We start from the raw sequence: 27879 nt of genomic DNA, 5'->3' as shown, positions 1-27879 counted from the left end.
TTTTCCAATATTTTTACTTTTTGTTTAGGCAAAAACCGAGCAACTTCGAGAACGAGATGAGGAGAATCAAAGGTGAAACATGGTGAAAAAAGATGGTGAAGATATGATGAAAGAGGATGGCAAACGAAAGGCGAAATATAGTGGAGGAAAAGATGTGGTGAATGGAGAGAAATGATTTGAGACAAAGAGACAAATAAAAAATTCGATCCCCTCTTAATAGTGCGGGTTCCTATACTCAAAAGAGAAACCGAAAAAAAGAAGATCTACTGTCACATAGCTCTGGCTATTGTAGAGCACACATCCGGACTCCGGCTTCGAGTCCGCTTCTCATTTCTTCTTTCCCCTTTTTGCGTTCGTGAACCGACATCATAATAGGGAGAATTGACTAAACATGTAGATGATCTTAGACGTAAATGTTAGTTCTTCCTAACCTTGTATTCACCAAACACCAAAATAATAGGAATGACATAAATACCCTCACAATCTCCCCTTTTTGGTATTTGGTGACAACAAGGTTAAAGCTCGCAGAAATATAATGGGAGGAGAGAAAAACTAACTCCCCACACACTTAGCACAGTTTGCAAGAATAAGATGGATATCACGAATAAATAAAGTGACGCAAATAAATAAATATCCATTAAAAGGGAAATAACCCGCGAGAAAAACATCCTTTCTCCCCCTTGGCAACAAGTACCAAAAAAGGAAAAAAGATAAAATATAAGAAAAATGCGGGTGAAAACTCAAAGAATATGTCACAAAGCATAAGATGCAAATAAAAAGAGCAGGGAATTACTCCCCCTATGTGTGAGCACAAATGTCATTGAACCGCGAAGAGATGTGCTTAGATTCGTTGACATTCGGTCTTATGATTTAGCACACGTGCGTATGAGATGCTAGCCCCACATATGAGGCACTAATATGCTAGATAAGCAAGTGAAATGCACGAAAGTGAAACAACTTAATCAAACAAAAGAAATTGGAATGGAAAAAACGAGCATACAATCCTATACTTACCATGATACCCAGCCTAGAAATGCAACGATAAAGCAAAGATCCAAATATGGAACGGTGTGTGCCTTTTTGATCGACCACTTTATCAATTTCTCCAAGACCAAGTTGCCCATTGGTTGGCATTGAAGTCTTGACAACCTTGGCCTTGTCCATCTCGAACTTCTGGAGCATGTCCCATACACATATCTGTTTCTTCTTGGGAGATGAAAATTCCCTTCATGAGTTGCTTCACTTGACGCCTAGGAAGAACTTCAACTCCCCATCATGGACATCTCGAGTTTTCTGTCATCAACTTATCAAATATTTGTTATGTTTTCATTAGTATCACCAAAAGTAATATCAACAATATAAACTTGACATATGAATAAACCACTCCCTTTAACCCGCTTGGGGTTTTGTAACCTTGACTTGATGAACTATTCCTTCATGATCAATAAATTCCACTTGAAGGGATAGAAGGGGGTCTTTGATCATATTCATCTTCTTGAGCTTGAGCTTGATCTTGAGAGGTAGTGTCATTTAATTCTCTATCTTGGTCTTGCTCCTTGGCTTGAGGACTTCATGCTTGTTGGAGTGAAAAGTTCATATTGAGTTTAGTTAGACTCCACTTGAGTTGGGATAGTGTCCTCTCCATTTCTCACTTGATATTCATGATGATGGGTCTCACAAGGAAAAAAGTGTCCAATGCACATGGTCCTGATGACTTGAGAGGATTCTTCATTACCTACATCACTTCGAAAAACTTGCTCCACTTGGGAGCCATTATTCTCATCGGATTCCACATCACAAGATACTTCAACACACCCGGTGGGCTTGTCTTGGTATCCATAGGCGTGGAATTTGTTTGTATAATCAACAAACATAACTTCAAAGGTTCTAGAACGAATTTACCGAGTCTCTCTTTCTTAGTCTTGATAAATAATTTCATCCGAAGACATGGGACTATGATGTTTGGCTTGTTGATGCATGTAAAATGCATACATGAAATTTCACTTTATTGCAACATATTACCACATATTTGCATATTATATAATGTTTTTTTCCATGTTTTACGATGTTTTAGGGGATTTTCTAAACAATCTCCTCTCCTCCAGTTCTAATTCTGTTTGGTAGAAAAGGCCTCTTTTTGGTGTTTTTGACTTTCTAGGAGATGCGTGACTCGAAAAAGGGCAAGGTCAGGGGACACGCTTCGTAAATTTAGATACGAACAAAATAAGCCGAAGTGGGCCACCAGGAGGTCAACAGGCTAGGAAAGAGGGCCTGTGGCACGCCCACCCCCTTAGGACGCGCCACCAGGGTCCGTTCCCACCTGGAGCGTCCGTTTCACCTCAATCTTAAATGAACCGAATTCTTTTGACCTAAAAACCACTATATATATGACCCTCCAGGTTTTCGTCGAGGCTACGATGGCGGAGATAAAAAACAGATAAACAGAGAGTCAGCAGGCCGTCGCTGGCGGAGATTAGAGGGGAAAAACGCTGCCGGAATCGCCTCCAGTGGAATCCACCCCCCTCCGGTGTGGGCATCATCAGCATCTTCATCATCTTCGTCACCATATACAGCAGCACCATCTTCATCAACCCCTTGTAATCTCTGAACAAACATGATGTGTGAGGCAATATATTGTTATCCCATGATCTATTGTATCTCTATGTTGATGTTTGAGTAGTGACTTGTTCATGGAAATTGTGAGATAGTTTGTGATGGTTGCATACAAGTATTTTTTATCTTCTATGATGATCTTTTGTACTGATATATGAGTGCACACATATGTTGGGCGATGCATAAGCTTGTCACCGTTGCATGTTGATAGATGAGGGACAGCTGGAGCCTGACATAAAACATGTACCAATTCTTAGATGCATGTTGTATTAATCATGGTTAATCAAACGAGGGGTGTAATTATGGGGACCTTTAAACTTACGATGATGGTTGGAATTTTATGTCTTAATAATTCTCTTGTTTGCTCTTAACTGTCCTTGGGATCAATCACTATAGGGGTGTATTTGAACCATGGCTACACCTATCTATGGCTCCTCTATAGAAGAAATAATAAAAAGACTATCTTTGTGCTTCACTAATTATGACAACCACACCAATGAAGTAGAAATTTGCTAGAACAATTACTCCATTGAGTTACTCCACTCCACTTCACTCCACTTCATCTCATTTTACTTTGTTGCACTTTACTTTTCTTGCATTTCTTTTACTCATTGCATTTTATTTTCAGCACTTCTAGTTCTTAGTAGAAACCAATTCACACACACACACACACACACACCTTATAGTTCCTAGCTTTGCATAAAGGTTATATAAGTGGGTTATATGGCTTTACATAATAGTTAGTTTACCTTTGAAAGGATCGTACGCCGCACCTAGAGGGGGGTGAATAGGTGGTAACCAATTTTTAGTTATTTTTCAATTTAGGCTTGACACAAAGGTAAATTCTCTAGATATGCAACTATGTGAATTTACCTATATGACAACATCAACTACTAAGCAAGATATAGCTAGACAAGATATAGTAGATCTAATAAGGATAGAGGTAACCGAGAGTGTAGCACGCGGAGAAACAGAGATGATTCCTGTAATTCCTTCCTTTTGAGGGGAGGTACGTCTACGTTTGGAGGAGTGTGGTCGCCATGAAGGCCAGACCAACGCCACAAAGGCCTCACTCAGGTATCATGTGAGCAAGTCGCCACGAAGGCCAGAACAACGCCACAAAGGCCTCACTCAGATATCCTGTGAGCAACGCCACAAAGGCCTAGCCCACTTCCACCAAGGGATTTCGTCGAGGCGGAAATCGGGCCTTTACAAGGTTCTTGGGGCACACATCCACAACCGAATTGGAGGCTCCCAATATCTATAACAACACAACAACAACAAGAACAAATCAACCACAAAAAACTAGGGTTTCCAAAGAGGAACACTAGAAAATGGGCTCTCAAGCATATGAGGGGGAAATGCAAATTGCTTCGATGACGATGTAGATCGGGGTCTTCTCCTTCGATTCTCCAAAGATCAAGAGCTTTGGATGGTTGGAGGAGGAGATCTAGTGAATCTTGTGTATCTTTAAGTGGCTCTAATGGTGGATGAACTTGGGTAGGATTGAGCAACTTGAGGTGGAGGAAGAAATGGGGTATTTATACCCCTCTCAAAATTGAGCCGTTGCTGGAAGGGCCGGATTATCCCCCCCCCCCCCGGATTATACGGCCTTCTGAAAATGTTCGGCAAAATATCTGGCCTGGATCCAGGGGCTTACTGAGAGCTCGCCCGAAAAGTCCTTAGCCGTTTTTTAGGTCCCAGATATTTTGCAAATATCCGGCCTCGGATTATCCGGCGTGGGAAAATTTCCCTACTTCCCTTTCTCTTGTTTCTCAACACAAATTCAACCACATATATATTCTGCACTATATCAACGCACATTAGTTTATCACATATATTGTCATCAAACATACAAAACTATAATCCGAGAGATGTTCTTTCAGTCTCCCCCTTTTTTGGTGTTTGATGACAATATACGGATTTGCAATAATATTACTAGAAAGAATCATCATGTTGGCAAAGGATAGAGGCACCCCCTACATGTGTGGATATAAGTAATTTGCATTGGAATACAAATGCACCACACATAGGTACGAGGTGTCTCAACACAAAAGATATCCAACATGAACAAAACAAGAGACATAATCACATATAGTTGAGACAAAGTGATAGATGTCATACCAATATGGTGATATAGAATACCGAATACCTTAAATCACACACCATATCATAAACTTTGGTCTCAACATATAGAATTCCCATAACGAATTCCGAAATCCTTAACAATATGTCTCACAACCACACATAGAACATAGTTTTAAACAACCAAACCAAGCCAAATAGTTCAAACAAATGATAAGAAAGAGGACACAAGAAATAAAGGAATGGTAAACGCATATGCTTGTGCCCCACCCATGCAAAGCCCGTAGAAGTCCTAAACAGAACACTTCTCCCCCTTTGAAATCGAAACGCCAAAAAGGGAAAAGAGCGACTACTCATCCCATGGAGATCACTCGGAGCCCATCTCAGACTCATACTCTTCAGCACTGTCAGCAGCTGGTGGAGAGTTGCGAGAGATGTTGCTCCTCTGAAGACTCTGCTCGATGTCAGACCACTGAACCTGAGAAGAGTGCCATCCACTGTAGGCGGGGTGAACAGGAGGCTGAGGAGGAGGACCTTGCTCACCACTGAGCTTGTTTAGAATAACCGTCTGACTATGCTATATATCTACGCGCTGATGGCTGGCCTCGAAGTTCTCCTTGTGGATCTCGATGTTCATGCACAGGACATTGCGCTGGAACTAGTTGAGTTTCTTCACTTGCCTATGAGAAACAGAGCGACCGGGTGCATGGGCACTAGAGCGAGCATCTCCCATAAACGAACCGGCAACTGGGGCAGCTGGGGCAGCAGTCTTCGTCTTGATGTAAGCCTTCTTGAACTTGTGATCCACAAATGGAAACTGACTCATATCTTCCGCCACAGCAGTGTTATTGATAAGAAGCTGAATGTCAGGAGCATATGGCATAGAAGCCCGGGAAACCATGGAATCAAAGATCTCACGAAAGATATAATCCATGACATCAACGGTGAAATCTTTGGTCTCATGACCATCCTGTGCACACTCAAAGGCGAGACGAAGAAGGTCCACGAGTGCACCCCCAAGAGCATCATTGTTCCCACCACTTGGAGAAATGGTGGCCCTGAAGAAGCGGAGCAGCTGACCATAAATATGACGGGAATGACGGGGGGAACCTGTGTTATAAGCCCGGAAAGCATTATCTTTATACTTTCCATTTGAGCTTCCATGGAGGACCTCAAAGATGTTTCCATCAACTTGAGATCTTACATAGAGACCGGCTTCACGACCCCTTTCGCAACCTCATCGTCCGGCATACTCTCAGGCGATTAAGCCCGAAATAAGAGCCGAGGCTCTGATACCAATTGAAAGGGTCGTATGCCGCACCTAGAGGGGGGTTAATAGGTGCTAACCAATTTTTAGTTCTTTTTGAATTTAGGCTTGACACAAAGGTAAATTCTCTAGATATGCAACTATGTGAATTTACCTATATGACAAGATCAACTACTAAGCAAGATATATCTAGACAAGATATAGTAGAGCTAATAAGGATAGAGGTAACCGAGAGTGGAGCACGCGGAGAAACAGAGATGATTCATATAGTTCCTTCCTTTTGAGGGGAAGTACGTCTACGTTTGGAGGAGTGTGGTCGCCATGAAGGCCAGACCAACACCACAAAGGCCTCACTCAGGTCTCCTGTGAGCAACGCCACAAAAGCCCAGCCCACTTCCACTAAGGGATTTCCTCGAGGCGGAAATTGGGCCTTTACATGGTTCTTGGGGCACACATCCACAACCGAAGTGGAGGCTCCCAATATCTGTAACAACACAACAACAAGAACAAATCAACCACAAACAACTAGGGTTTCCAAAGAGGAAAATTAGCAAAGGGTCCCTCAAACATGTGAGGGGGAAATGCAAATTGCTTCGGTGAAGATGTTGATCGGGGTCTTCTCCTTCGATTCTCATAAGATCAAGAGCTTTGGCTGGTTGGAGGAGGAGATCTAGTGAATCTTGTGTTTCTTGAAGTGGCTCTAATGGTGGATGAACTTGGGTAGGATTGAGCAACTTGAGGTGGAGGAAGAAGGGGATATTTATACCCCTCTCAAAATCGAGCCGTTGCTGGAAATTTGGGGGCGGATTATCCGGCCTAAGTAAGGGCCAGATTATCCGCTCCTCCCCCCCCCCCGGATTATCCGGCCTTCTGAAAATGTCCGGTCAAATATCCGGCCTGGATCCACGGGCTTACTGAGAGCTCGGCCGGATATTTTGCAAATATCCGGCCCCGGATTATCCGGCCTGGGAAAATTTCCCTGCTTCCTTTTCTCTTTTTTCTCAACACAAGTTCAACCACATATATATTCTGCACTCTATCAACGCACATTAGTGTATCATATATATTGTCATCAAACATACAAAACTATAATTTGAGAGATGTTCTTTCAACCTTCTACTCCTCATGGGTTCGACACTCAAATACTTATCGAATTGTACTGCGGTGATTCCGTGCACTTGGGGGTTATCACTTGTTCCTCATGAGAACTACATAGGGGGTATTGTTCTATATTGGTCGAAGAAGAAACCGACTTTATGCATGAACATGGTTCTTGTTATTTCAATAATTACCTGGTTCTTCCTCTCCACAACACCATTCATTTGAAGGGTATGTGATGTGGATAATTAGTCCTAGACTCCCTCATCTTCAACAAAAACTTGCATGATGCAGTTCTTGAATTTGGAGCATATTAGTCTCATGTTTGGACCTGCAACACAAGTACTACAAATGCGATGTTTTCCAAAATAAAACTAGATTAGTATGACTACATGGTCATCCTTTAGAGAAAATAATAATAAAGAAATTATAGTTAAGGGACTTAAAAGGCATGGTCATATCATGAGATAACCGACTTGCCTCGTCCCAATACATTTCCCTTAGACGTATCTCAGAATGTGATGCTTGATTTTGAGTTGGCATCTTTAATAAATTGCTCAAGCACCCCCTTTCCTCCGGTCATATGATTTGTGAATCCATTATTGAGCACCCATTTTGGTTCACCGGAGGAGTATCCCTACATAATAAAATCTTAGATTTTCTAACCCATTTCGCAGTGGGTCCCTTGAGGTTAGTGACAAGCAATTTAGGTAACTGATACGTCTCCAACGTATCGATAATTTCTTGTGTTCCATGCCACATTATTGATGTTATCTACATGTTTTATGCACACTTTATATCATATTCGTGCATTTTCTGGAACTAACCTATTAACAAGATGCCGAAGTGCCGGTTGCTGTTTTCTGCTGTTTTTGGTTTCGAAATCCTAGTAAAGAAATATTCTCGGAATTGGACGAAATAAAAGCCCGGAGGCCTATTTTCTCACGAAGCTTCCGGAAGTCCGAAGGAGAGACGAAGAGGGGCCACGGGGTGGCCAAACCCTAGGCGGCGCGGCCCCCCTTGGCCGCGCGGCCCGTGGTGTGGGCCCCCCGTGCCGCCTCTCGACTTGCCCTTCCGCCTACAAATAGCCTCCGTGACGAAACCCCCGATGCCGAGAGCCACGATACGGAAAACATTGCGAGACGCCGTCGCCGCCGATCCCATCTCGGGGGATCCTGGAGATCGCCTCCGGCACCCTGCCGGAGAGGGGATTCATCTCCCGGAGGACTCTACACCGCCATGGTCGCCTCCGGAGTGATGAGTGAGTAGTCTACCCCTGGACTATGGGTCCATAGCGGTAGCTAGATGGTTGTCTTCTCCCCATTGTGCTATCATTGTCGGATCTTGTGAGCTGCCTAACATGATCAAGATCATCTATATGTAATTCTATATGTTGCGTTTGTTGGGATCCGATGAATAGAGAATACTTGTTATGTTGATTATCAAAGTTATGCTTATGTGTTGTTTATGATCTTGCATGCTCTCCGTTATTAGTAGATGCTCCGGCCAAGTAGATGCTTTTAACTCCAAGAGGGAGTACTTATGCTCGATAGTGGGTTCATGCCTGCATTGACACCTGGGACAGTGACAGAAAGTTCTAAGGTTGTGTTGTGTGCTGTTGCCACTAGGGATAAAACATTGATGCTATGTCTAAGGATGTAGTTGTTGATTACATTACGCACCATACTTAATGCAATTGTCTGTTGCTTGCAACTTAATACTGGAGGGGTTCGGATGATAACCCGAAGGTGGACTTTTTAGGCATAGATGCGGTTGGATGGCGGTCTATGTACTTTGTCGTAATGCCCAATTAAATCTCACTATACTCATCATGATATGTATGTGCATGGTCATGCTCTCTTTATTTGTCAATTGCCCAACTGTAATTTGTTCACCCAACATGCTGTTCGTCTTATGGGAGAGACACCTCTAGTGAACTGTGGACCCCGGTCCAATTCTCTTTACTCAAATACAATCTACTGCAATACTTGTTTTTACTGTTTTCTCTGCAAACAATCATCTTCCACACAATACGGTTAATCCTTTGTTACAGCAAGCCGGTGAGATTGACAACCTCAGCTGTTTCGTTGGGGCAAAGTAGCTTGGTTGTGTTGTGCAGGTTCCACGTTGGCGCCGGAATCTCCGGTGTTGCGCCGCACTACATCCCGCCGCCATCAACCTTCAACATGCTTCTTGGCTCCTCCTGGTTCGATAAACCTTGGTTTCTTTACGAGGGAAAACTTGCTGCTGTGCTCATCATACCTTCCTCTTGGGGTTGCCCAACGAACGTGTGAAATACACGCCATCAAGCATATTTTCCGGCGCCGTTGCCGGGGAGATCAAGACACGCCGCAAGGGGAGTCTCCACTTCTCAATCTCTTTACTTTGTTTTTGTCTTGCTTTATTTTATTTACTACTTTGTTTGCTGCATTAAATCAAAATACAAAAAAATTAGTTGCTAGTTTTACTTTATTTGCTATCTTGTTTGCTATATCGAAAACACAAAAAAATTAGTTTACTTGCATTTACTTTACTTATTTCATCATGTTTCCTTTTGATTTTACCACAAAGAACATACCGGTAGGACAAGGGTCTATAGTTGGGAGAAATAATATAGAAGAATTCTTCAACCATGTTAGTACCATTGAAAATTTTGAAGATAGACACTTGGTAGATCTTGCGCCTACTTATGAAATTGCTGCTGCGCATTTAGTTCGCTTGTTGGAAACTAAATTTGTTAATCTTAATCCTATAATCCAACACATGTTTTTCACACTTGGTGATATGGAAGAAGGGGAAAAGAAAGATTTTGTATTAGAAACCCTTCTTAGAGAATTTGGTGGTCTAGCAAGAGAAGCTAGAAAGGTGTTTGCTAAATTTAATATGCTTGGTTCTCCTACTAATTTTGTTAGTCTCCTTGAAAAGATGGATATGGATAGAATAAGATACACTAATAATATTGATGATGGAGGGGAGATCAAAGCACCAATACCATGTAAGCTCCTAGCTATGAATGATGCACTAGAAAATAACTTTGCTTGGCTTGTTCCTGAAAATTTGTTTGATGAGAGTAGCACGCCTAAGACTAATGAAAAGGGAGATGCTGAAACTTATGTATCTAATATAATATGCCTGGTTGAGAAAGGCCCACACCCCGCTGTAGAAGTACCACCCTTCGATAATACTTGATACACACTTTCTGCGCCTAGCTGAAAGGCGTTAAGAAAAGCGCTTATGGGAGACAACCCATGTTTTTACCTACAGTACTTTGTTTTTATTTTTTGTCTTGGAAGTTGTTTACTACTGTAGCAACCTCTCCTTATCTTAGTTTTGAGTTTTGTTGTGCCAAGTTAAGCCGTTGATAGAAAAGTAAGTACTAGATTTGGATTACTGCGCAGTTCCAGATTTCTTTGCTGTCACGAATCTGAGCCCACTGCCCTGCAGGAAGCTCAGAAAATTATGCCAATTTACATGCATGATCCTCAGATATGTACGCAACTTTCATTCAATTTGAGCATTTTCATTTGAGCAAGTCTGGTGCCATTTTAAAATTCGTCAATACGAACTGTTCTGTTTTGACAGATTCTGCCTTTTATTTCGCATTGCCTCTTTCGCTATGTTGGATGAATTTCTTTGATCCACTAATGTCCAGTAGCATTATGCAATGTCCAGAAGTGTTAAGAATGATTGTGTCACCTCTGAATATGTCAATTTATATTGTGCACTAACCCTCTAATGAGTTGTTTCGAGTTTGGTGTGGAGGAAGTTTTCAAGGATCAAGAGAGGAGTATGATGCAACATGATCAAGGAGAGTGAAAGCTCTAAGCTTGGGGATGCACCCGGTGGTTCACCCCTGCATATATCAAGAAGACTCAAGCGTCTAAGCTTGGGGATGCCCAAGGCATCCCCTTCTTCATCAACAAATTATCAGGTTCCTCCCCTGAAACTACATTTTTATTCGGCCACATCTTATGTGCTTTTTCTTGGAGCGTCGGTTTGTTTTTGTTTTTTGTTTGAATAAAATGGATCCTAGCATTCACTTTATGGGAGAGATACACACTCCGCTGTAGCATATGGACAAATATGTCCTTGGTTTCTACTCATAGTATTCATGGCGAAGTTTCTCCTTCGTTAAATTGTTATATGGTTGGAATTGGAAAATGATACATGTAGTAATTGCTATAAATGTTTTGGGTAATGTGATACTTGGCAATTGTTGTGCTCATGTTTAAGCTCTTGCATCATATGCTTTGCACCCATTAATGAAGAAATACATAGAGCATGCTAAAATTTGGTTTGCATATTTGGTTTCTCTAAGGTCTAGATAATTTCTAGTTTTGAGTTTGAACAACAAGGAAGACGGTATAGAGTATTATAATGCTTTCAATATGTCTTTTATGTGAGTTTTGCTGTACTAGTTCATCCTTGTGTTTGCCTCAAACAACCTTGCTAGCCTAAACCTTGTATCGAGAGGGAATACTTCTCATGCATCCAAAATACTTGAGCCAACCACTATGCCATTTGTGTCCACCATACCTACCTACTACATGGTATTTTCCGCCATTCCAAAGTAAATTGCTTGAGTGCTACCTTTAAAATTCCATCATTCACCTTTGCAATATATAGCTCATGGGACAAATAGCTTAAAAACTATTGTGGTATTGAATATGTAATTATGCACTTTATCTCTTATTAAGTTGCTTGTTGTGCGATAACCATGTTTCTTGGGGAACGCCATCAACTCATTGTTGAATTTCATGTGAGTTGCTATGCATGTTCGTCTTGTCGGAAGTAAGGGCGATCTACACTGAGTTGAATGGTTTGAGCATGCATATTGTGAGAGAAGAACATTGGGCCGCTAACTAAAGCCATGTTCCATGGTGGAAGTTTCAGTTTTGGACAAACATCCTCAAATCTCTAATGAGAAAAGAATTAATTGTTGTTGAATGCTTAAAGCATTAAAAGAGGAGTCCATTATCTGTTGTCTATGTTGTCCCGGTATGGATGTATAAGTTGAGAATAATCAAAAGCGAGAAATCCAAATGCGAGCTTTCTCCTTAGACCTTTGTAGAGGCGGCATAGAGGTACCCCTTTGTGAAACTTGGTTAAAGCATATGTATTGCGGTGATAATCCAGGTAGTCCAAGCTAATTAGGACAAGGTGCGAGCACTATTAGTACACTATGCATGAGGCTTGCAACTTATAAGATATAATTTACATGATGCATATGCTTTATTACTACCGTTGACAAAATTGTTTCATGTTTTCAAAATCAAAGCTCTAGCACAAATATAGCAATCGATGCTTTTCCTCTATGAGGACCATTCTTTTACTTTCAATGTTGAGTCAGTTCACCTATTTCTCTCCACCTCAAGAAGCAAACACTTGTGTGAACTGTGCATTGATTCCTACATATTTGCTTATTGCACTTATTATATTACTCTATGTTGACAATATCCGTGAGATATATATGTTACAAGTTGAAAGCAACCGCTGAAACTTAATCTTCTTTTGTGTTGCTTCAATACCTCTACTTTGAATTATTGCTTTATGAGTTAGCTCTTATGCAAGACTTATTGATGCTTGTCTTGAAGTACTATTCATGAAAAGTCTTTGCTTTATGATTCACTTGTTTACTCATGTCATCACCATTGTTTTGATCGATGCATTCTCTACATATGCTTTACAAATAGTATGATCAAGTTTATGATGGCATGTCACTCCGAAAATTATCTTTGTTATCGTTTTACCTGCTCGGGACGAGCGAGAACTAAGCTTGGGGATGCTGATACGTCTCCAACGTATCGATAATTTCTTGTGTTCCATGCCACATTATTGATGTTATCTACATGTTTTATGCACACTTTATATCATATTCGTGCATTTTACGGAACTAACCTATTAACAAGATGCCGAAGTGCCGATTCTTTGTTTTCTAGCTGTTTTTGGTTTCAGAAATCCTAGTAAAGAAATATTCTCGGAATTGGACGAAATAAAAGCCCAGAGGCCTATTTTCTCACGAAGCTTCCAGAAGTCCGAAGGAGAGACGAAGAGGGGCCACGGGGTGGCCAAACCCTAGGGCGGCGCGGCCCTGTGGTGTGGGCCCCCCGTGCCGCCTCTCGACTTGCCCTTCCGCCTACAAATAGCCTCCGTGACGAAACCCCCAGTACCGAGAGCCACGATACGGAAAACCTTCCAGAGACGCCGTCGCCGCCGATCCCATCTCGGGGGATCTCGGAGATCGCCTCCGGCACCCTGCCGGAGAGGGGATTCATCTCCCGGAGGACTCTACACCGCCATGGTCGCCTCCGGAGTGATGAGTGAGTAGTCTACCCCTGGACTATGGGTCCATAGCAGTAGCTAGATGGTTGTCTTCTCCCCATTGTGCTATCATTGTCGGATCTTGTGAGCTGCCTAACATGATCAAGATCATCTATATGTAATTCTATATGTTGCGTTTGTTGGGATCCGATGAATAGAGAATACTTGTTATGTTGATTATCAAAGTTATGCTTATGTGTTGTTTATGATCTTGCATGCTCTCCGTTATTAGTAGATGCTCTGGCCAAGTAGATGCTTTTAACTCCAAGAGGGAGTACTTATGCTCGATAGTGGGTTCATGCCTGCATTGACACATGGGACAGTTGACGAGAAAGTTCTAAGGTTGTGTTGTCTTTGTTGCCACTAGGGATAAAACATTGATGCTATGTCTAAGGATGTAGTTGTTGATTACATTACGCACCATACTTAATGCAATTGTCTCGTTGCTTTGCAACTTAATGCTGGAGGGGTTCGGATGATAACCTGAAGGTGGACTTTTTAGGCATAGATGCGGTTGGATGGCGGTCTATGTACTTTGTCGTAATGCCCAATTAAATCTCACTATACTCATCATGATATGTATGTGCATGGTCATGCTCTCTTTATTTGTCAATTGCCCAACTGTAATTTGTTCACCCAACATGCTGTTCGTCTTATGGGAGAGACACCTCTAGTGAGCTGTGGACCCCGGTCCAATTCTCTTTCTTGAAATACAATCTACTGCAATACTTGTTTTTACTGTTTTCTCTGCAAACAATCATCTTCCACACAATACGGTTAATCCTTTGTTACGGCAAGCCGGTGAGATTGACAACCTCACTGTTTCGTTGGGGCAAAGTAGCTTGGTTGTGTTGTGCAGGTTCCACGTTGGCGCCGGAATCTCCGGTGTTGCGCCGCACTACATCCCGCCGCCATCAACCTTCAACGTGCTTCTTGGCTCCTCCTGGTTCGATAAACCTTGGTTTCTTTCTGAGGGAAAACTTGCTGCTGTGCTCATCATACCTTCCTCTTGGGGTTGCCCAACGAACGTGTGAAATACACGCCATCAGTAACCAAATATAATATGAACTATAAGCATACTCATCACGGGGAACAAAATATTTAGCATATACATTTCCATTTGTGCCCTTACATAGCACATACGATGGATTTGATTCTCCCACAAAGTGGTGATTAGGATTTCCCATAGTGTCCTTCACAACCCCAACATTATTCTTGCCATTTGTGTTTCTATTGTGCTCCTCTTGCACAAAATTGTCTTTCTTAGGTGGAATGGAAATCGTCTTGTTCGTTCTAGGATTATATATATCCAATTCCTTGCTTTGGTGTTCTTACCTTTTGTTTACAAAGAACACTATTGAGCCCTTTATTGTTCTTATGGGATGCTTGAACAAATTGAGAGTTAGTAGCACAAGCAATATCATAATTATAGGATCATTAATGGTTCCAAGAACTTCATTGTAAGCTACTTGAAGTTGATCATCATCCTCCCTCAGTTTCAAGAGCTCAACCTTGACTAACTTTCTAGTAACATCAAGGTGCTCGAGATCCTTAGTAAGAGAAGCATGAGCAACCTTAAGTTCCATTTCAGAAGCATCAAGTTCTTGGGCAATGGTATTAGATCTATCAAGCGAATAAAGATGTTTAACTTTATCTAACTTATAAGTCTCAATTTGTTGTGAGAGTAAAAAGGAAATGTTCTTTTCCTTGCTAAGCTCTTGCGTTAAGAGATTGTATCTCTGAATCCCATCTTCAAGATGGTTATTCAATTCCTCAATGGTATCATTGTGTTCAACAAAGGTATCCATCAAGTACTCGAATTGAGCACGAGCTTTGCCACGATGAAAACACATAACTTTAAATAATTTATTAATTAAATCACCATCATCTAAATAATCATTACTAGTATTACTAGAGGGAATAGAGGAAGATGTCACCTTGGCCCCCAAAGCCATAAGGCATGTATGGGAGGGGTTGTTGTTGTACTCCTTGGAGTAATAATATATGAAAAGTGATCTGAGTTTAGCAAGAGCTATCCCGGCCATTCCAACATCATCATCCTCCTCATCTTCCTCATCATCGGATGTATATTTGTCTTCTCTCTTATTGTTCTTGAGGTTGATGTGATTAGGCTTCAACTTGGGCCTTAGGCCATTGGTGTACTTTGGATTCTCTTCCCTCTTCTCAAATGGGCATTTTCGGAGTAGTGTCCCAGTTCATCACAATTGTAGCAATTGTGCTTTCCTTTTTTGATGAAACCTCCTTTCTTCATGGGAAGCCTTCCATATTTATTAGCAAAGAAATCGAAGTATACGTGAAGCTCAATAGTTGAAGTCATCACTAGTTCTTGATCTTGACCTCTTCTTCTTCATGATATGACACAACTTTGGCCTTTAATGCTAGGGAGAGCTTTTTACAGCACGAGCAATTTCCTTGGTCCTATTGGCGGAGTTAATCATGCCATCCTGAGCAACAAAATATCCCACAAGTTGACCCGATGTCATTTGACGCAAAGGGTCTAAGAAGTTGACATTGAAGGCCAATTCTTGATATTGGGGAGAAATGATTTGAACGAACTTGCTCTTGATGAACTCATCATTCACGAAAAATCCACCTTGAAATCTATCACAACCAAGACCAATGATCTTCTCCTTGAGAGCTATGAGTCTTGCATGAGCACTATAAATTGACTCTCCATCACTGACTATAAATATTTGCATATCTTGCTTGGCGGCTTCATATCTTTGTCTTTGTATTGTCGTTGTCCCTTCAAAAAAAATGGACATTTTTTGCCAAACATCCTTGGCGGACTCAATGTTTAGAACTTGGTCATATGTATCCCGCTTCAAGCTTTGACGAATCTTGTCTAGAGCGGTGGAGTTGAGGTTATAGTTGATATTCTCAACCAGTGACATGTTTCTTTCATCTACGGGCTCATAGCCATTCTCGACCACTCCCCATAACTCCATGCGCATACACTTCGAAGATGATAACGCATAAAAGTTAACTTCATCAAGTTTGGGGGGATTCCCTGTAGGATTCATATGAGGCTTAGGAACATAAGCCGGAGGGTAAGTGTACGGATTTGCATTATAAGAGGAGGAGAAACCATCCTTTGTGGCTCCCTTAGGAGTACCTCCAAGAGCCAACTTCTGGTGCACTTTTTGGAGAGAAGATACCACAACAGCGCCCACGGGCAGCCTCTTATAAAGTATTTTTGTAATCTTACTGTCCATGAGTTTATTTATCCGCTCAATAATATCTTCGTCATGCGTTGCCTTTTGGGCATCAAGCATGTCCTTGACTTCTTGAGCAGAATAGTTTTTTCTAGGATCTAAAGCCTCTCCTTGGTTATCCATCTCACTCTTAAGGCGGTAAAGCCCTTAAAAATAGTCCTTGGCTCTGATACCAATTGAAATGATAGAGAGTGTAACCTAGAGAGGGGGTGAATAGGTTCTAGAAAATTTTGCTCAATTATTTAGCAATTTTAGGCTTGGTGCGGATAAATAAATTGGATTAACACAATGCTAGATGAACAACCTATACGATGTGATATACAACTTCAAGCACGAAGCCTATCAAAGTAAAGTAAAGGATAGAAATAACTAAAACACGCGGAGATGACGATTTTATCCCGATGTTAACTTCCTTGAGGGGAAGCTAGTCACTGTTGGAGCGGCACAGTTACCATGAAGGACCCCGAACGCCAGGATGGGTCACGATCTTCTCCGTGAGCTTCTTCCACAAAGTAGAAGCTCGATCCACTAGTGGAGACCTTAGGGAGGCCTCCAATCCCGTACAAATTGGCAGTGCAATCACAAGTCGATTGCTCCCAGTGATCTCTACCGCCTAGGATTCCTCAACTTCCAAGAGTAACAAGATCAAAGGTTAAACTTGACACAAGGCTCAAATCTCAAATTTGTTCGGTGGAATGAGAGAGGGGGAATATATCTTTCAAATGGATGGATTGTCTCTCAAATTCTTTGGATGAATCATTCTAGATCAAGGATTTGGTGGAGTGGATGCAAGAGAGTATGTGGGGATTCAAGGACTTGGTTGGATCTAAAAAGAATAGCCAAGGTAATTGATCTGAAATTGGGGACTACCTTATGTGGAGCAAACTAGCCGTTTTTGTCAATTTTCGGGCAGAAACACTGGCCGGTATGACCGGCTCTAGGCCCGGTTATACCGGCCCAAAGAACTGGCTGGCGAATGGGGAAAAAGAGGGAATAGAGGAAATGGTTGGTATGACCGGCCTTGGGACGGTCATACCGGCCCATCTACCGAGAATCGCACGCGCAAGCGATGAGAGGAGCGGGCGACGCACGGCGGCTGAGTGATCGATGTGATGCAAGGCGCTGCGAGTGTCGGCTGTGTGCGTGAGCAACGGAGCGAGCGACAATGCGCGTGGGCGAGCAGCTCGAGGAGTAGGCGGAGCGATCGGTTAGGGAGGCAGGCCAACGCGGAAGAAAATGGGTCGGCCCGGTTTGACCGGCCAAGGGCCCGGTATGACCATGCCATTTCACTGGTTGGGTCTGAGCAAAGTTTTGGAGGCAGTTGGGCCGGCCAGTCTGACCGGCCTGAGGCCCGTTTAGACCGGCCAAAATATCTATTTTATGCCTTTTTATTTTCTTTTCTTCTTCCACTATTTTTCCTTTTTATTTAGGCAAAAACCGAGCAACTTCGAGCACGAGATGAGGAGAATCAAAGGTGAAACATGGTGACAAAAGATGCCAAAGATATGATGAAAGAGGGTGGAAAACGAAAGGCGAAATATATTCGAGGAAAAGATGTGGTGAATGGAGAGAAATGATTTGAGCCAAAGAGCCAAATCAAAACTTTGATCCCCTCTTACTAGTGTGGGGTCCTATATTTAAAAGACAAACCGAAAAACAATATCTACCGTTGCATAGATCCAGCTATCATCGAGCACTCATCCGGACTCGGCTTCGAGTCCGCTTCTCATTTCTTCTTTTCCCATTTTGCATTCATGCACCGACACCATAAGAGGGAGAGAGGACTAAACATGTAGATGATCTTAGACACAATTGTTAGTCCTCTCTAACTTTGTATTCACAAAACACCAAAATAATATGAAAGACATAAATACCCTTACAACCGGTCTTGTTGGTTTAGGTACCTTTCAAACCTTCAAGATCGAGATAAAAAGATCTAGGACATGAAATGGATCTTTTCTCCCATATTCCACATATCGCATAAAATTTAGATGCACATATTCCTGCGAGGATTAGGCCTCGGCCTATAACCCAAGTGGACTACTCACCTATAATTGGATTAACAATAGTAAACATTGTATAACAAATCTCAGAGAGATGAACAATGTGTCTCACAATGCCGCCAATCGAATATCGAATCTAGATTACAAGTAGATGGAGAAGAGATGAAGATGGTGAAGGCGTTGATGAAGAGTTGAAGTCAATGGTGGCGGCTTCGACACTTTGGTGGATATGAGATTTGATCTGGCGTCCTCATGGAGTTTTTCTTCCTATGTGTTCTTTAAATACCTCGGGTCCTTTCACGTTTTCTAATGGGTTTGACGGGGCGGAGCCACCGACACATGGTACGGTCATCCGGTACGGGCGGGAATGACCGTACCATGGGTCATTAAGGCTTTTATTAATCATTTCGTGATCCTGGTTGACTTGGTGATGAGTCCATACCGTGATACTTCATTAAATGCCCTTGTTTTCCTCCTATTCGCTTCCACTTATGCACAAAATAATTAAATCAAAGGATTTTAGCACCTAAGTGTGAATTAGCATTTATTGGGTAGAGAGAGGAAGATATTCGCTGCATATCGTAACAAAATATCTTGGTTTAGATCGAAATAATGTGGTCGTTTTCACGAGCCGTCATCCATCCAGCCAGAAGTCGAGCCAAAAACAGGGTACCTACTCCATGCTCTATGGGGCGGATAGGCCCTGCCCTGATCTCATGTTTCATGTGCTAGAGGATCCCGAAAACTAAAATCCCTTCCTACACTCACAAGTCAGGAGAGGATGGCCCCTTTGATGCTTGGCTTCGACAAGCTTAAGCCAAGGACCTCCGTCAACCTTCAGGATCTGCCAGACCTATGTCAGCGTCAAGGCCACATTCGTGTGACGAGATTCTAAGATACCTATGCCCCCAAGATCCTTGGGGGTGCACACATCAAACCATTTTATCATGTGGTACTTCTGGCGGCTTGTACGGTCCTGTTAGAAAAAAACATGAAAGCTCCCTATCAAAGCCACCATGCATTTACCACCTTCGGGAGGATATACATTCCCATGATGTACATGGGAAGGTTGGATAGGCAGGAGTCAATGAGAACCATTTTTCTACGTTTGGAGGTAAACATCTCGCACCACGGTTCAGCCTTCGACCGCACCACCGTCTGAAAGTCTAGGCGGTCATATGCCTGTTGAAAGTCTAGCTTTCTCTCAAAAAAAATAAGTCTAGCTTCCTCTGGTGTCGAATATTAACCTGATGAATGTTCTCATGAAGCGCTAGAATCCGATCCTGGATATAAAGGGAATTTTTGGAACCTGGTAAAGAGGAACCCGATTAAACTTACTCTAGCACTAAGTTACATAGTTATCCGATCACTAAGTTGAAAAAAAAACTGGAGGGGAGAGTTTCCTTTAGATTATTCATATGAAACTTGTGATTTTCACCTAAGCTACATATTTTCCAATTTGAGTATAAAAATCGGCACGCACATACACATGTACATCATCTAAAGAAAAAAATGTTCTAAATTTCTAAAGGTTCAGAAATACAGATTTTTGAGCGCCGCAATAACTAAGATTCTGTTGAACGCCACCACGTAAAATCTCTGCTAGGTCGTCTACCGTGGAGTTAAAGAGGACGGGCGATAAAGGATCGACCTGCCTCACCCCACAAGATGGCCTAAAGTAGGGATCCACTCCCCCATTAATATTGATTGCGGTGTTCCCACTCATAACAATCTGCATAGTCCAACCAATCATCCTATCATCAACTCTTCGTCATTGCAGGACCTGTTTCAGGAATGTCCAATCTAAGCGGTCATATGCCTTCTGAAAGTCTAGCTTCCTCTAAAAAAAACAAGTCTAGCTTCCTCTGGTGTCGAATATTAACCTGATGAATATTCTCATGAAGCGCTAGAATCCGATCCTGGATATAAAGGGAAATTTTGGAACCTGGTACAGCAGAACCCGATTAAACTTACTCTAGACTAAGTTACATAGTTATCTGATCACTAAGTTGGAAAAAAAATGAGGGGAGAGTTTCCTTTAGATTATTCATATGAAAATTGTGATTTTCACCTAAGCTACATATTTTCTAATTTGAGTATAAAAATCAGCACGCGCATACACACGTACATCATCTAAAGAAAAAAATTATTTAAAATTTCTAAAGGTCCGGAAATACAGATTTTAGAGCGCTACAGTAATTCAGGTTTCTTTGAAAGCCACCACGTAATTCTATCGTGGATATACTCCTTCCGTCCCACAAAAAATATCTCAATTTTATCAGATATTTTTTGTCGGACGTAGGGAGTACATGCTTTTCAAGAAGACAAATTGGTATCAATGGCTTCGTCTCCCTCCTCCATGGCATCCATAAAACCTGGCAAACTTAACCGTGGTGGCCGGCGCCGAAGTACAAAACCCACCCCCTGGCAGCCTGGTTCGCTCGCTCACACACACATACGCACGCTCGGCTCATGTATCCACCTCGTCTTCCTCAGACGACCAGACCAGCACCAACTCCCTTTCTGCCTTTGCCTTTCACTGCTCACCATTTCCCGTCGCTCTCTCCTCTCCTCCCCTCGCCGTTCACCTCAGCCTACCTTTGCAGAAAGGAAAGAAAGCCACCCCCCAACACCACCACCAAAAACGCACAAAAGCGAGCGCAAAGCAGCGAGACATCAGATCAGGTCGGCCGAGCCAACGCGCGCCAAGCGAGAGCTCCTGCCACTGCCCTCGCCCGCCCTGCAAAACCTCCGCCCAGGCGCTCGCAAAGTGCGGAGCCGCTCCTCGATCTCCTCCCCTCACCGTCTTTTTCTCCTCTCCTCTCCTCTCCTCTCTCTCCCTCCCAGCCAGCTCGCGCGCGCGCGCTTACTCTCTCCAGGGCGTCTACCAACCTAGCTACGTCCCGTCAGCCTACGTAAACCGCGTGGGCGTCCGTCCGCCGCCATGTCGTCGGCCGCTGGCGGATACGGGGGCGGCGCCGAGCACCAGCATCAGCATCAGCACCAGCACCAGCTGCTGCTCGGCCAGGCCGCGGCGGGGCAGCTCTACCACGTGCCGCAGCACAGCCGGCGCGAGAAGCTGCGGTTCCCGCCGGACCCGGCGGAGTCCTCGTCGCCCACGCCCGGCTCCTGGCCGCCGCCCTTCTACTCCTACGCGTCCTCCTCCTCCTCCTACTCGCCGCACAGCCCCACGCTGGCGCACGCCCACACCCACGCCCAGCTTTTACCGCAAGGGATGCCAGGAGGATCCCAGATCCCGAGCCACAACTTTGGGCTCTCGCTCTCCTCGTCATCCTCGAACCCTCCGCCCCAGCCGCGGAGGCACCTCGGCGGCGGCGGCGGCGCCGGGGTCGCCACCGGGCCGTACGGGCCCTTCACGGGCTACGCGGCCGTGCTCAACCGCTCCAGGTTCCTGGGCCCCGCGCAGAAGCTGCTCGAGGAGATCTGCGACGTCGGCGGCCGCCCCGCGCAGCTGGACCGCTGCTCCGACGACGGCTTGCTCGACTTGGACGCCATGGACGCGGCCGGCGACGTCGGGCATGAGATGGACAGCAGCGACCGCGCTGCCGCCGAGGCCGTCACGGTGTCCGGCGCCGAGCAGCAGTGGAGGAAGACCAGGCTCATCTCGCTCATGGAAGAAGTGAGTTATCGATCATACCCTATAATTTCGCTCCCCTCTCCATCTCATGTGTTTCTTTTATCCACGAGCTTGCATCTTTCGCTTCCATTTTCCATGGCGTAATTATTTCTTCTCCGTGGAGAAGAATCTGGCCAACTCCTCATGGTCACATCATGGCCCGGATGCGGCCTGTGAATCTATCTATTCACTGTGCTTCCACAGCTTATTTCTTGTGCTTCCGATTTGATGGTGGGTGATACGTATGGATCATCATATCTGCGCGCTCTTCTGGATATGTTTATCTTCTTATTATATGCCTCACTTATTGTTGCACTGTTGAGGTTGCACAGTTCCTTTTCTTTTGGTTTTTACTTGTAAACTAACAGCAACTTGATCTTTAATTTGGTCTATGATCAAAGAGTTGCACATACTGGTACTTCATCAACATGAAATTAGAACAGCTGAATTCCACAGGGTTCTCGATCTAATTTTATTTCATATACAATTTCAAGTTGCCACTTTATAAGATTCCTAGAGTTTGTCCTCTTTCAGTATGGTTCTATTCCCATCCATGCAAAGCTGTAAGATTCTGTCCATATAGCTGCAGCTTCACGTTTTTTTCGTAAAAATATAGTCCACCGGTTAAACGACTTCACTCTGTGTAGATCATAGTATAATTCTAGCTCGGTCCTCGATTAGGAAGTGACACATGATCTCGTGGTGTCTAAATGCTAGAGTCTAAACTAAAGGATATTCTTTCTTGAAGAGAGAAATTCTCTCTACAGGTTCTAACCAAGATTTGAGGTGTTTATTGCGTGTACAACAACTAACTCAAGCCTACCTATTGCTGTGTTCTAATGCAACTACAAAAAACCTTGTAGGTTTGCAAGCGCTACAAGCAATACTACCAGCAGCTTCAAGCGGTGATCACCTCATTTGAGACGGTCGCCGGGCTGAGCAACGCCGCTCCCTTCGCTTCCATCGCTCTCCGGACAATGTCCAAGCACTTCAAGTATCTGAAGAGCACGATACAGAGCCAGCTGCGCAACACAAGTAGCAAGGCCGCTGCTGGGAAAGATGGCCTTGGCAAGGAAGAGATGGCGAACTTCGGGCTCATGGGAGGCGGCGCCGCCCTTCTGAGGGGAACTAACGCCAATGCGTTCAGCCAGCCGCACAACATCTGGCGACCACAGAGGGGGCTCCCTGAGCGTGCCGTGTCGGTTCTTCGAGCCTGGCTGTTCGAGCACTTCTTGCACCCGTAAGTCTATGACATCATAAGAAATTTGATTTTGTTTGTTGATATGGACCTGCAATTTTCTGAAGTTACCACCGTATCTATATATGCTGTACTTGCAACTGTCGAATGCGAATGTTTTATCCATAGGGTAGCAGTGACATGACATGCCATTATGATATGCTGCAAGTGCGATTAACATGATTCCTTCTAGCTAGTGTGGGAGGATCATGCACAGATCCGATCAGACATGGGATAAATGCTTAGGATAGTTGCAAGCAAACCTATGGATGGAAATCGTTTGCTTTATTAAAAGCTTCTAATCTTATTTTCGTGGGCATCCACTGAAACTGCAGATTATTAGCCGCCACTGTTTTAGTGCATGCACCAAACAGGAGAAATGGAATTTGTAGAAGAGGGGGAACACAGTCCTTCCACATCATAAATCAGTGTCGGTTCAATATACCCCGTCTGATGCGAAGATCTTTCAACTGCCATTAATTAGATAGCTAGCAGGAGACCCACTTGAGAAAACTTAGTTCGTGACGATTGTACAACAACTTAATAGTAGGCTCCATTTGCATCTAACTTAGGATGGGCACCAAATCTCATAAACAGCGATGTCACTATATCTGCTACTTTTTCTAGTGGTGGTCAATTCTGGTTGATTTGATTGAGACTGCTCTGCAAATTATCTATACATGTTAAATAATATAAGGTGCATGCATGCCTACCGACCTTTTGTATTGATTATTTTGTACTGTAAAATTGTTCTTGTTACTTGTTTTATTTTTCAAATATTTACTAGTGTATAAACTTGTACACCTGTGTATATCACAAGCCTGTTTACTGAGTTTAGATTGTGATGTACACTAGGCATTGGCATAATAGACTAGGTTTTTGTCATCGTTTCCTAAATGACTAGATACAAGTAACTTCAAAACAAAGTCCAGCTTTTTTAGGTTATGAAGTTTCTAACCTATAAAGGCTATTACTCCAGGTATCCAACTGATAGCGACAAGCAGATGTTGGCTAAACAGACAGGTTTAACAAGGAACCAGGCAAGTGATCGACCATTTTATGTTTCGAGTTCAATTTTGCCAATCAGGCCATGCCGGCTGCTTGCAATGTCTTCTAACACATTATTCGGCCATGCACCAATGTACACTTGTAAAGTTATAGACCTTCATTGAAAACATTTGATTTCATTGGCAGGTCTCAAACTGGTTTATCAATGCAAGGGTTCGACTCTGGAAGCCAATGGTGGAAGAAATTCACAACCTGGAGATGCGGCAGGGGCACAAGAACTCCTCCACTGACAAGAGTCAGCTCGGTGTGCGGCAGCAAACCCAGCATTCCCCGGACAGCAGCGGGAGGCCGCCATCTGATCCTTCAAACTCGCAGCAAGGGCAAAGCAGCAGCATGACACGGAATCACAGCGCGCACGCCTCCCGGCACATCCAGAACGAGCTGTCCCCGATGACCCAGGACATGCCGGGACAGGTGAGCTTCGCATACAACGGCGGCCTGGCTGCTCACCACCACCACAGCATTGCAATGTCACACCCACAGCAGGTTGAAGGGATTGGCGGTGCTGGAAGTAGCGGCGGTGTCTCCCTCACCCTTGGCCTTCACCAGAACAACAACCGGGCCTACATCGCCGAGCCCCTTCCGGCTGCGCTCCCGCTCAACCTCGCGCACCGTTTCGGGCTGGAGGATGTCAGCGATGCCTATGCCATGGCCTCGTTTGGAGGACAGGACCGGCACTTCACCAAGGAGATCGGTGGCCATTTGCTCCATGACTTCGTCGGGTGAGACGGACAGATGATTGCTTGATTGCTGGGCACATCAGTGTCCAGAAGAAGAAGATGATGATATGGTCCACATGTATTGTACTACTAGAGGTAGGACGATGAAGAAAAGGGTGCCATGGTATATATGCCTCTCGTATAGCTCCTGGAATGCTGTCAATATTCGACACAACTGGGTGCTATGGAGAGCATGCACAGATGCACCTTTAAAAGGCCTGTAGTAGAAGCTCCTTATTTGTTCTGATCCTAGATTAAGCTGGCTTAACCCTGTAATCCCATTGACTTTCATATGCGCGAGCTCCCCCATGGCGGCAAAATAAAGGGTGCTCCATTTATTAATTATTTTCAGGTTCGAAATGTTATTTTGTCACAGTAACCTAAAAATTCTACAACTACAGCCAAATGAAGCTTCAATGTGTATTGTAGCAGTAGAATATGACCGTGGAATGGATAGCCTTATCGCTTGCATAGTTAGCCTTTCCAATGTAATCGTATTAAACTAAGGGTGGGGGTGTTTAACGGTTCTAGATCTTGCATCCTTAGACGGAGTAGCCTCCTAAAGTCTGGACAAACCATGATCCGCCCGTCTGTAATCTGCTAAACCTTTCACTGGCATCCTCCTAAGAATATCTGTTAGGGCTGATGATCTGTGCCCTACTGTAGGCTATCTTTGCTCTTTGATCAACGCACTAATTTAAACAATTCTCCCGTTATCAGCCAGTGTGCAATCATGGGGGGAAACGCCATTGATGAACAACCAGAGGTCTAGAGCTAGCTGCTTCTTTCACTTCTCCCCAGGACAAGGACAGGGTAGGGTAAAAAGCCCATGTTACCTGGGATCGGTTATCCATGGCGCGCCCTCGGTTCCGCAGCATCTGATTTGATGTAGTACCACCCCAGTATAAACAGCTGGGAGCAGCTTCTTTGTTGCGTGGATGGAATCCATGCACGTCACTGACTACTGCTGCTTCTCACCAAAAAGTAACCACTGCTCTTTGTTTAAAAAGGGCACTGTTGCTGCTGCTAATGTACACTTTCTTTGTTGGCCAGGCTCTACTAGCCTGCATGCATTGCCCCGGTGCTGCATGCAATGCACGGATATATTATTGGTCTCTGATTCTGCATGCCTACTCAAGAAATATGATGCATCGCCTTTTTCCGCCATGGATAAAGCTGCCCTGGTTCTAGTGTAGGAGTATGGGTTATCATTGCCACTCATGGAAGGAGAACTGGAGTTTAACTCGGAGCTCCATCCTTTATGTTCCAGAGAGGAAAGAAAGCCTGCGTATATTCTTCTCTGTTCTTGTTCTTGAGGTGAAAGAACACCAGACATGCATGGCACCTCAGTTGTCACATCGAAATCACGTAGTATTATGCACCTCACGTCGATCAACACAGCTTGAGCTCTAAGCATCTTCGGCAGGAACGTGTTTCGTAATCGTACGGTTATACTAGTACTAGCATAGTGTATTTTTAGGGGCAAAAAGGTGATGGAATAGATTGTACTGGTTTTCAATTTTTACGGTTTAGGTGCTTTGTTTCTTCCGTTGTCAATTTCTCTCTAGCCAGGAAATAGACTTTTTTAAACATAAGGCCTCAGCCCGACTTTATAAATGAAGCCTCAACACCAGCAAGTCATACAGATAAGGTTCGATTCCAGGATCACACACACCCACACACCAAGTACATCACCATAGCGGAGGTCACACGGATACAAGCATGCAAATAAAAGCCCTAAAGGAAAATAGACTTTCAATTTAGCATTCCATCATGTCTACCTTTTCAACTGTACAACAAGTAAATGCCACATTTCAAACTACCCCTCCGTTCCTAGATATAAGCCATATAGTTTCTGGCACGTAAATTAAAAAATGCACATATAAGAAAAATTATACCATGTTTGGCTAGGTTTAACCCTAGGCAATTGAGGACCTTGCATAACATAACGAAACCTAATCAAATCGCTAAAAATAATGTTCATACAAATGGGGCAACCCAATACACCTTATATTCAAAAAAAATTCTCAAAAAACTATATGGCTTATATCTAAGAACAGAGGGAATAGTAGAAGTTTCCGTGAAAATCCTAATGCTAGTTTATTAGCACAGTATCATAGGCAAAATGATGATGTGCCACTGTAGTTAATGACATGAATATAGACAAAAACATTACTAGCCCGATCACATTTTTAGTAAAGAAGAACATTTTATTATTTAAAAGAATTAAGCATTACATCTAGCTTATGCATATCTAAGATGCACACAGTCGCAACATGTCCAAAAAGAAAAGAAAAGGCAAAATACAAGTAAAATCATCGAGAAATTGTAAAATGCATATGAAGATAGAGAACCAATCCGTAGATCACGTTGTCGTCCATATTGGATAAAAGCATCTCTCGACGTGTCCTCCACCCGTGTAGATACCTCTATAAATAGGTCTCGATTCTTCAAACAATGTATAAACAACCATGAACGGAGTAAACCTGTGCACTGTTAGAAAATCTGGATGAGAGAAGAATTTTTATCATAAAAAATCTTGACATTTCTACAAATCCAAAAGAACCAAATAACGGAAACGTTCACACCCATTAG

At 43.4% G+C, this 27879-nt stretch overlaps 1 protein-coding gene across 1 annotated transcript; it reads left to right on the top strand.

Annotated features, from left to right (window-relative positions):
• Positions 1-21567: 21567 nt before the first annotated feature.
• Positions 21568-25635, top strand: LOC124707582 (BEL1-like homeodomain protein 9). The gene is made up of 4 exons (XM_047239246.1): positions 21568-22263; positions 23124-23500; positions 24477-24537; positions 24692-25635. The coding sequence occupies exons 1-4, from the start codon at positions 21568-21570 to the stop codon at positions 25289-25291; spliced, it is 1734 nt and encodes a 577-aa protein (XP_047095202.1). The 3' UTR covers positions 25292-25635.
• The last annotated feature ends 2244 nt before the right edge of the window (positions 25636-27879 follow it).

This window comes from Lolium rigidum, chromosome 4 (genome assembly GCF_022539505.1).
Source record: "Lolium rigidum isolate FL_2022 chromosome 4, APGP_CSIRO_Lrig_0.1, whole genome shotgun sequence".
NCBI classification, from domain to species: Eukaryota; Viridiplantae; Streptophyta; class Magnoliopsida; order Poales; family Poaceae; genus Lolium; species Lolium rigidum.
Note: the sequence above shows the minus strand (reverse complement) of the source record. Positions and strands in the feature narration are given on the sequence as shown.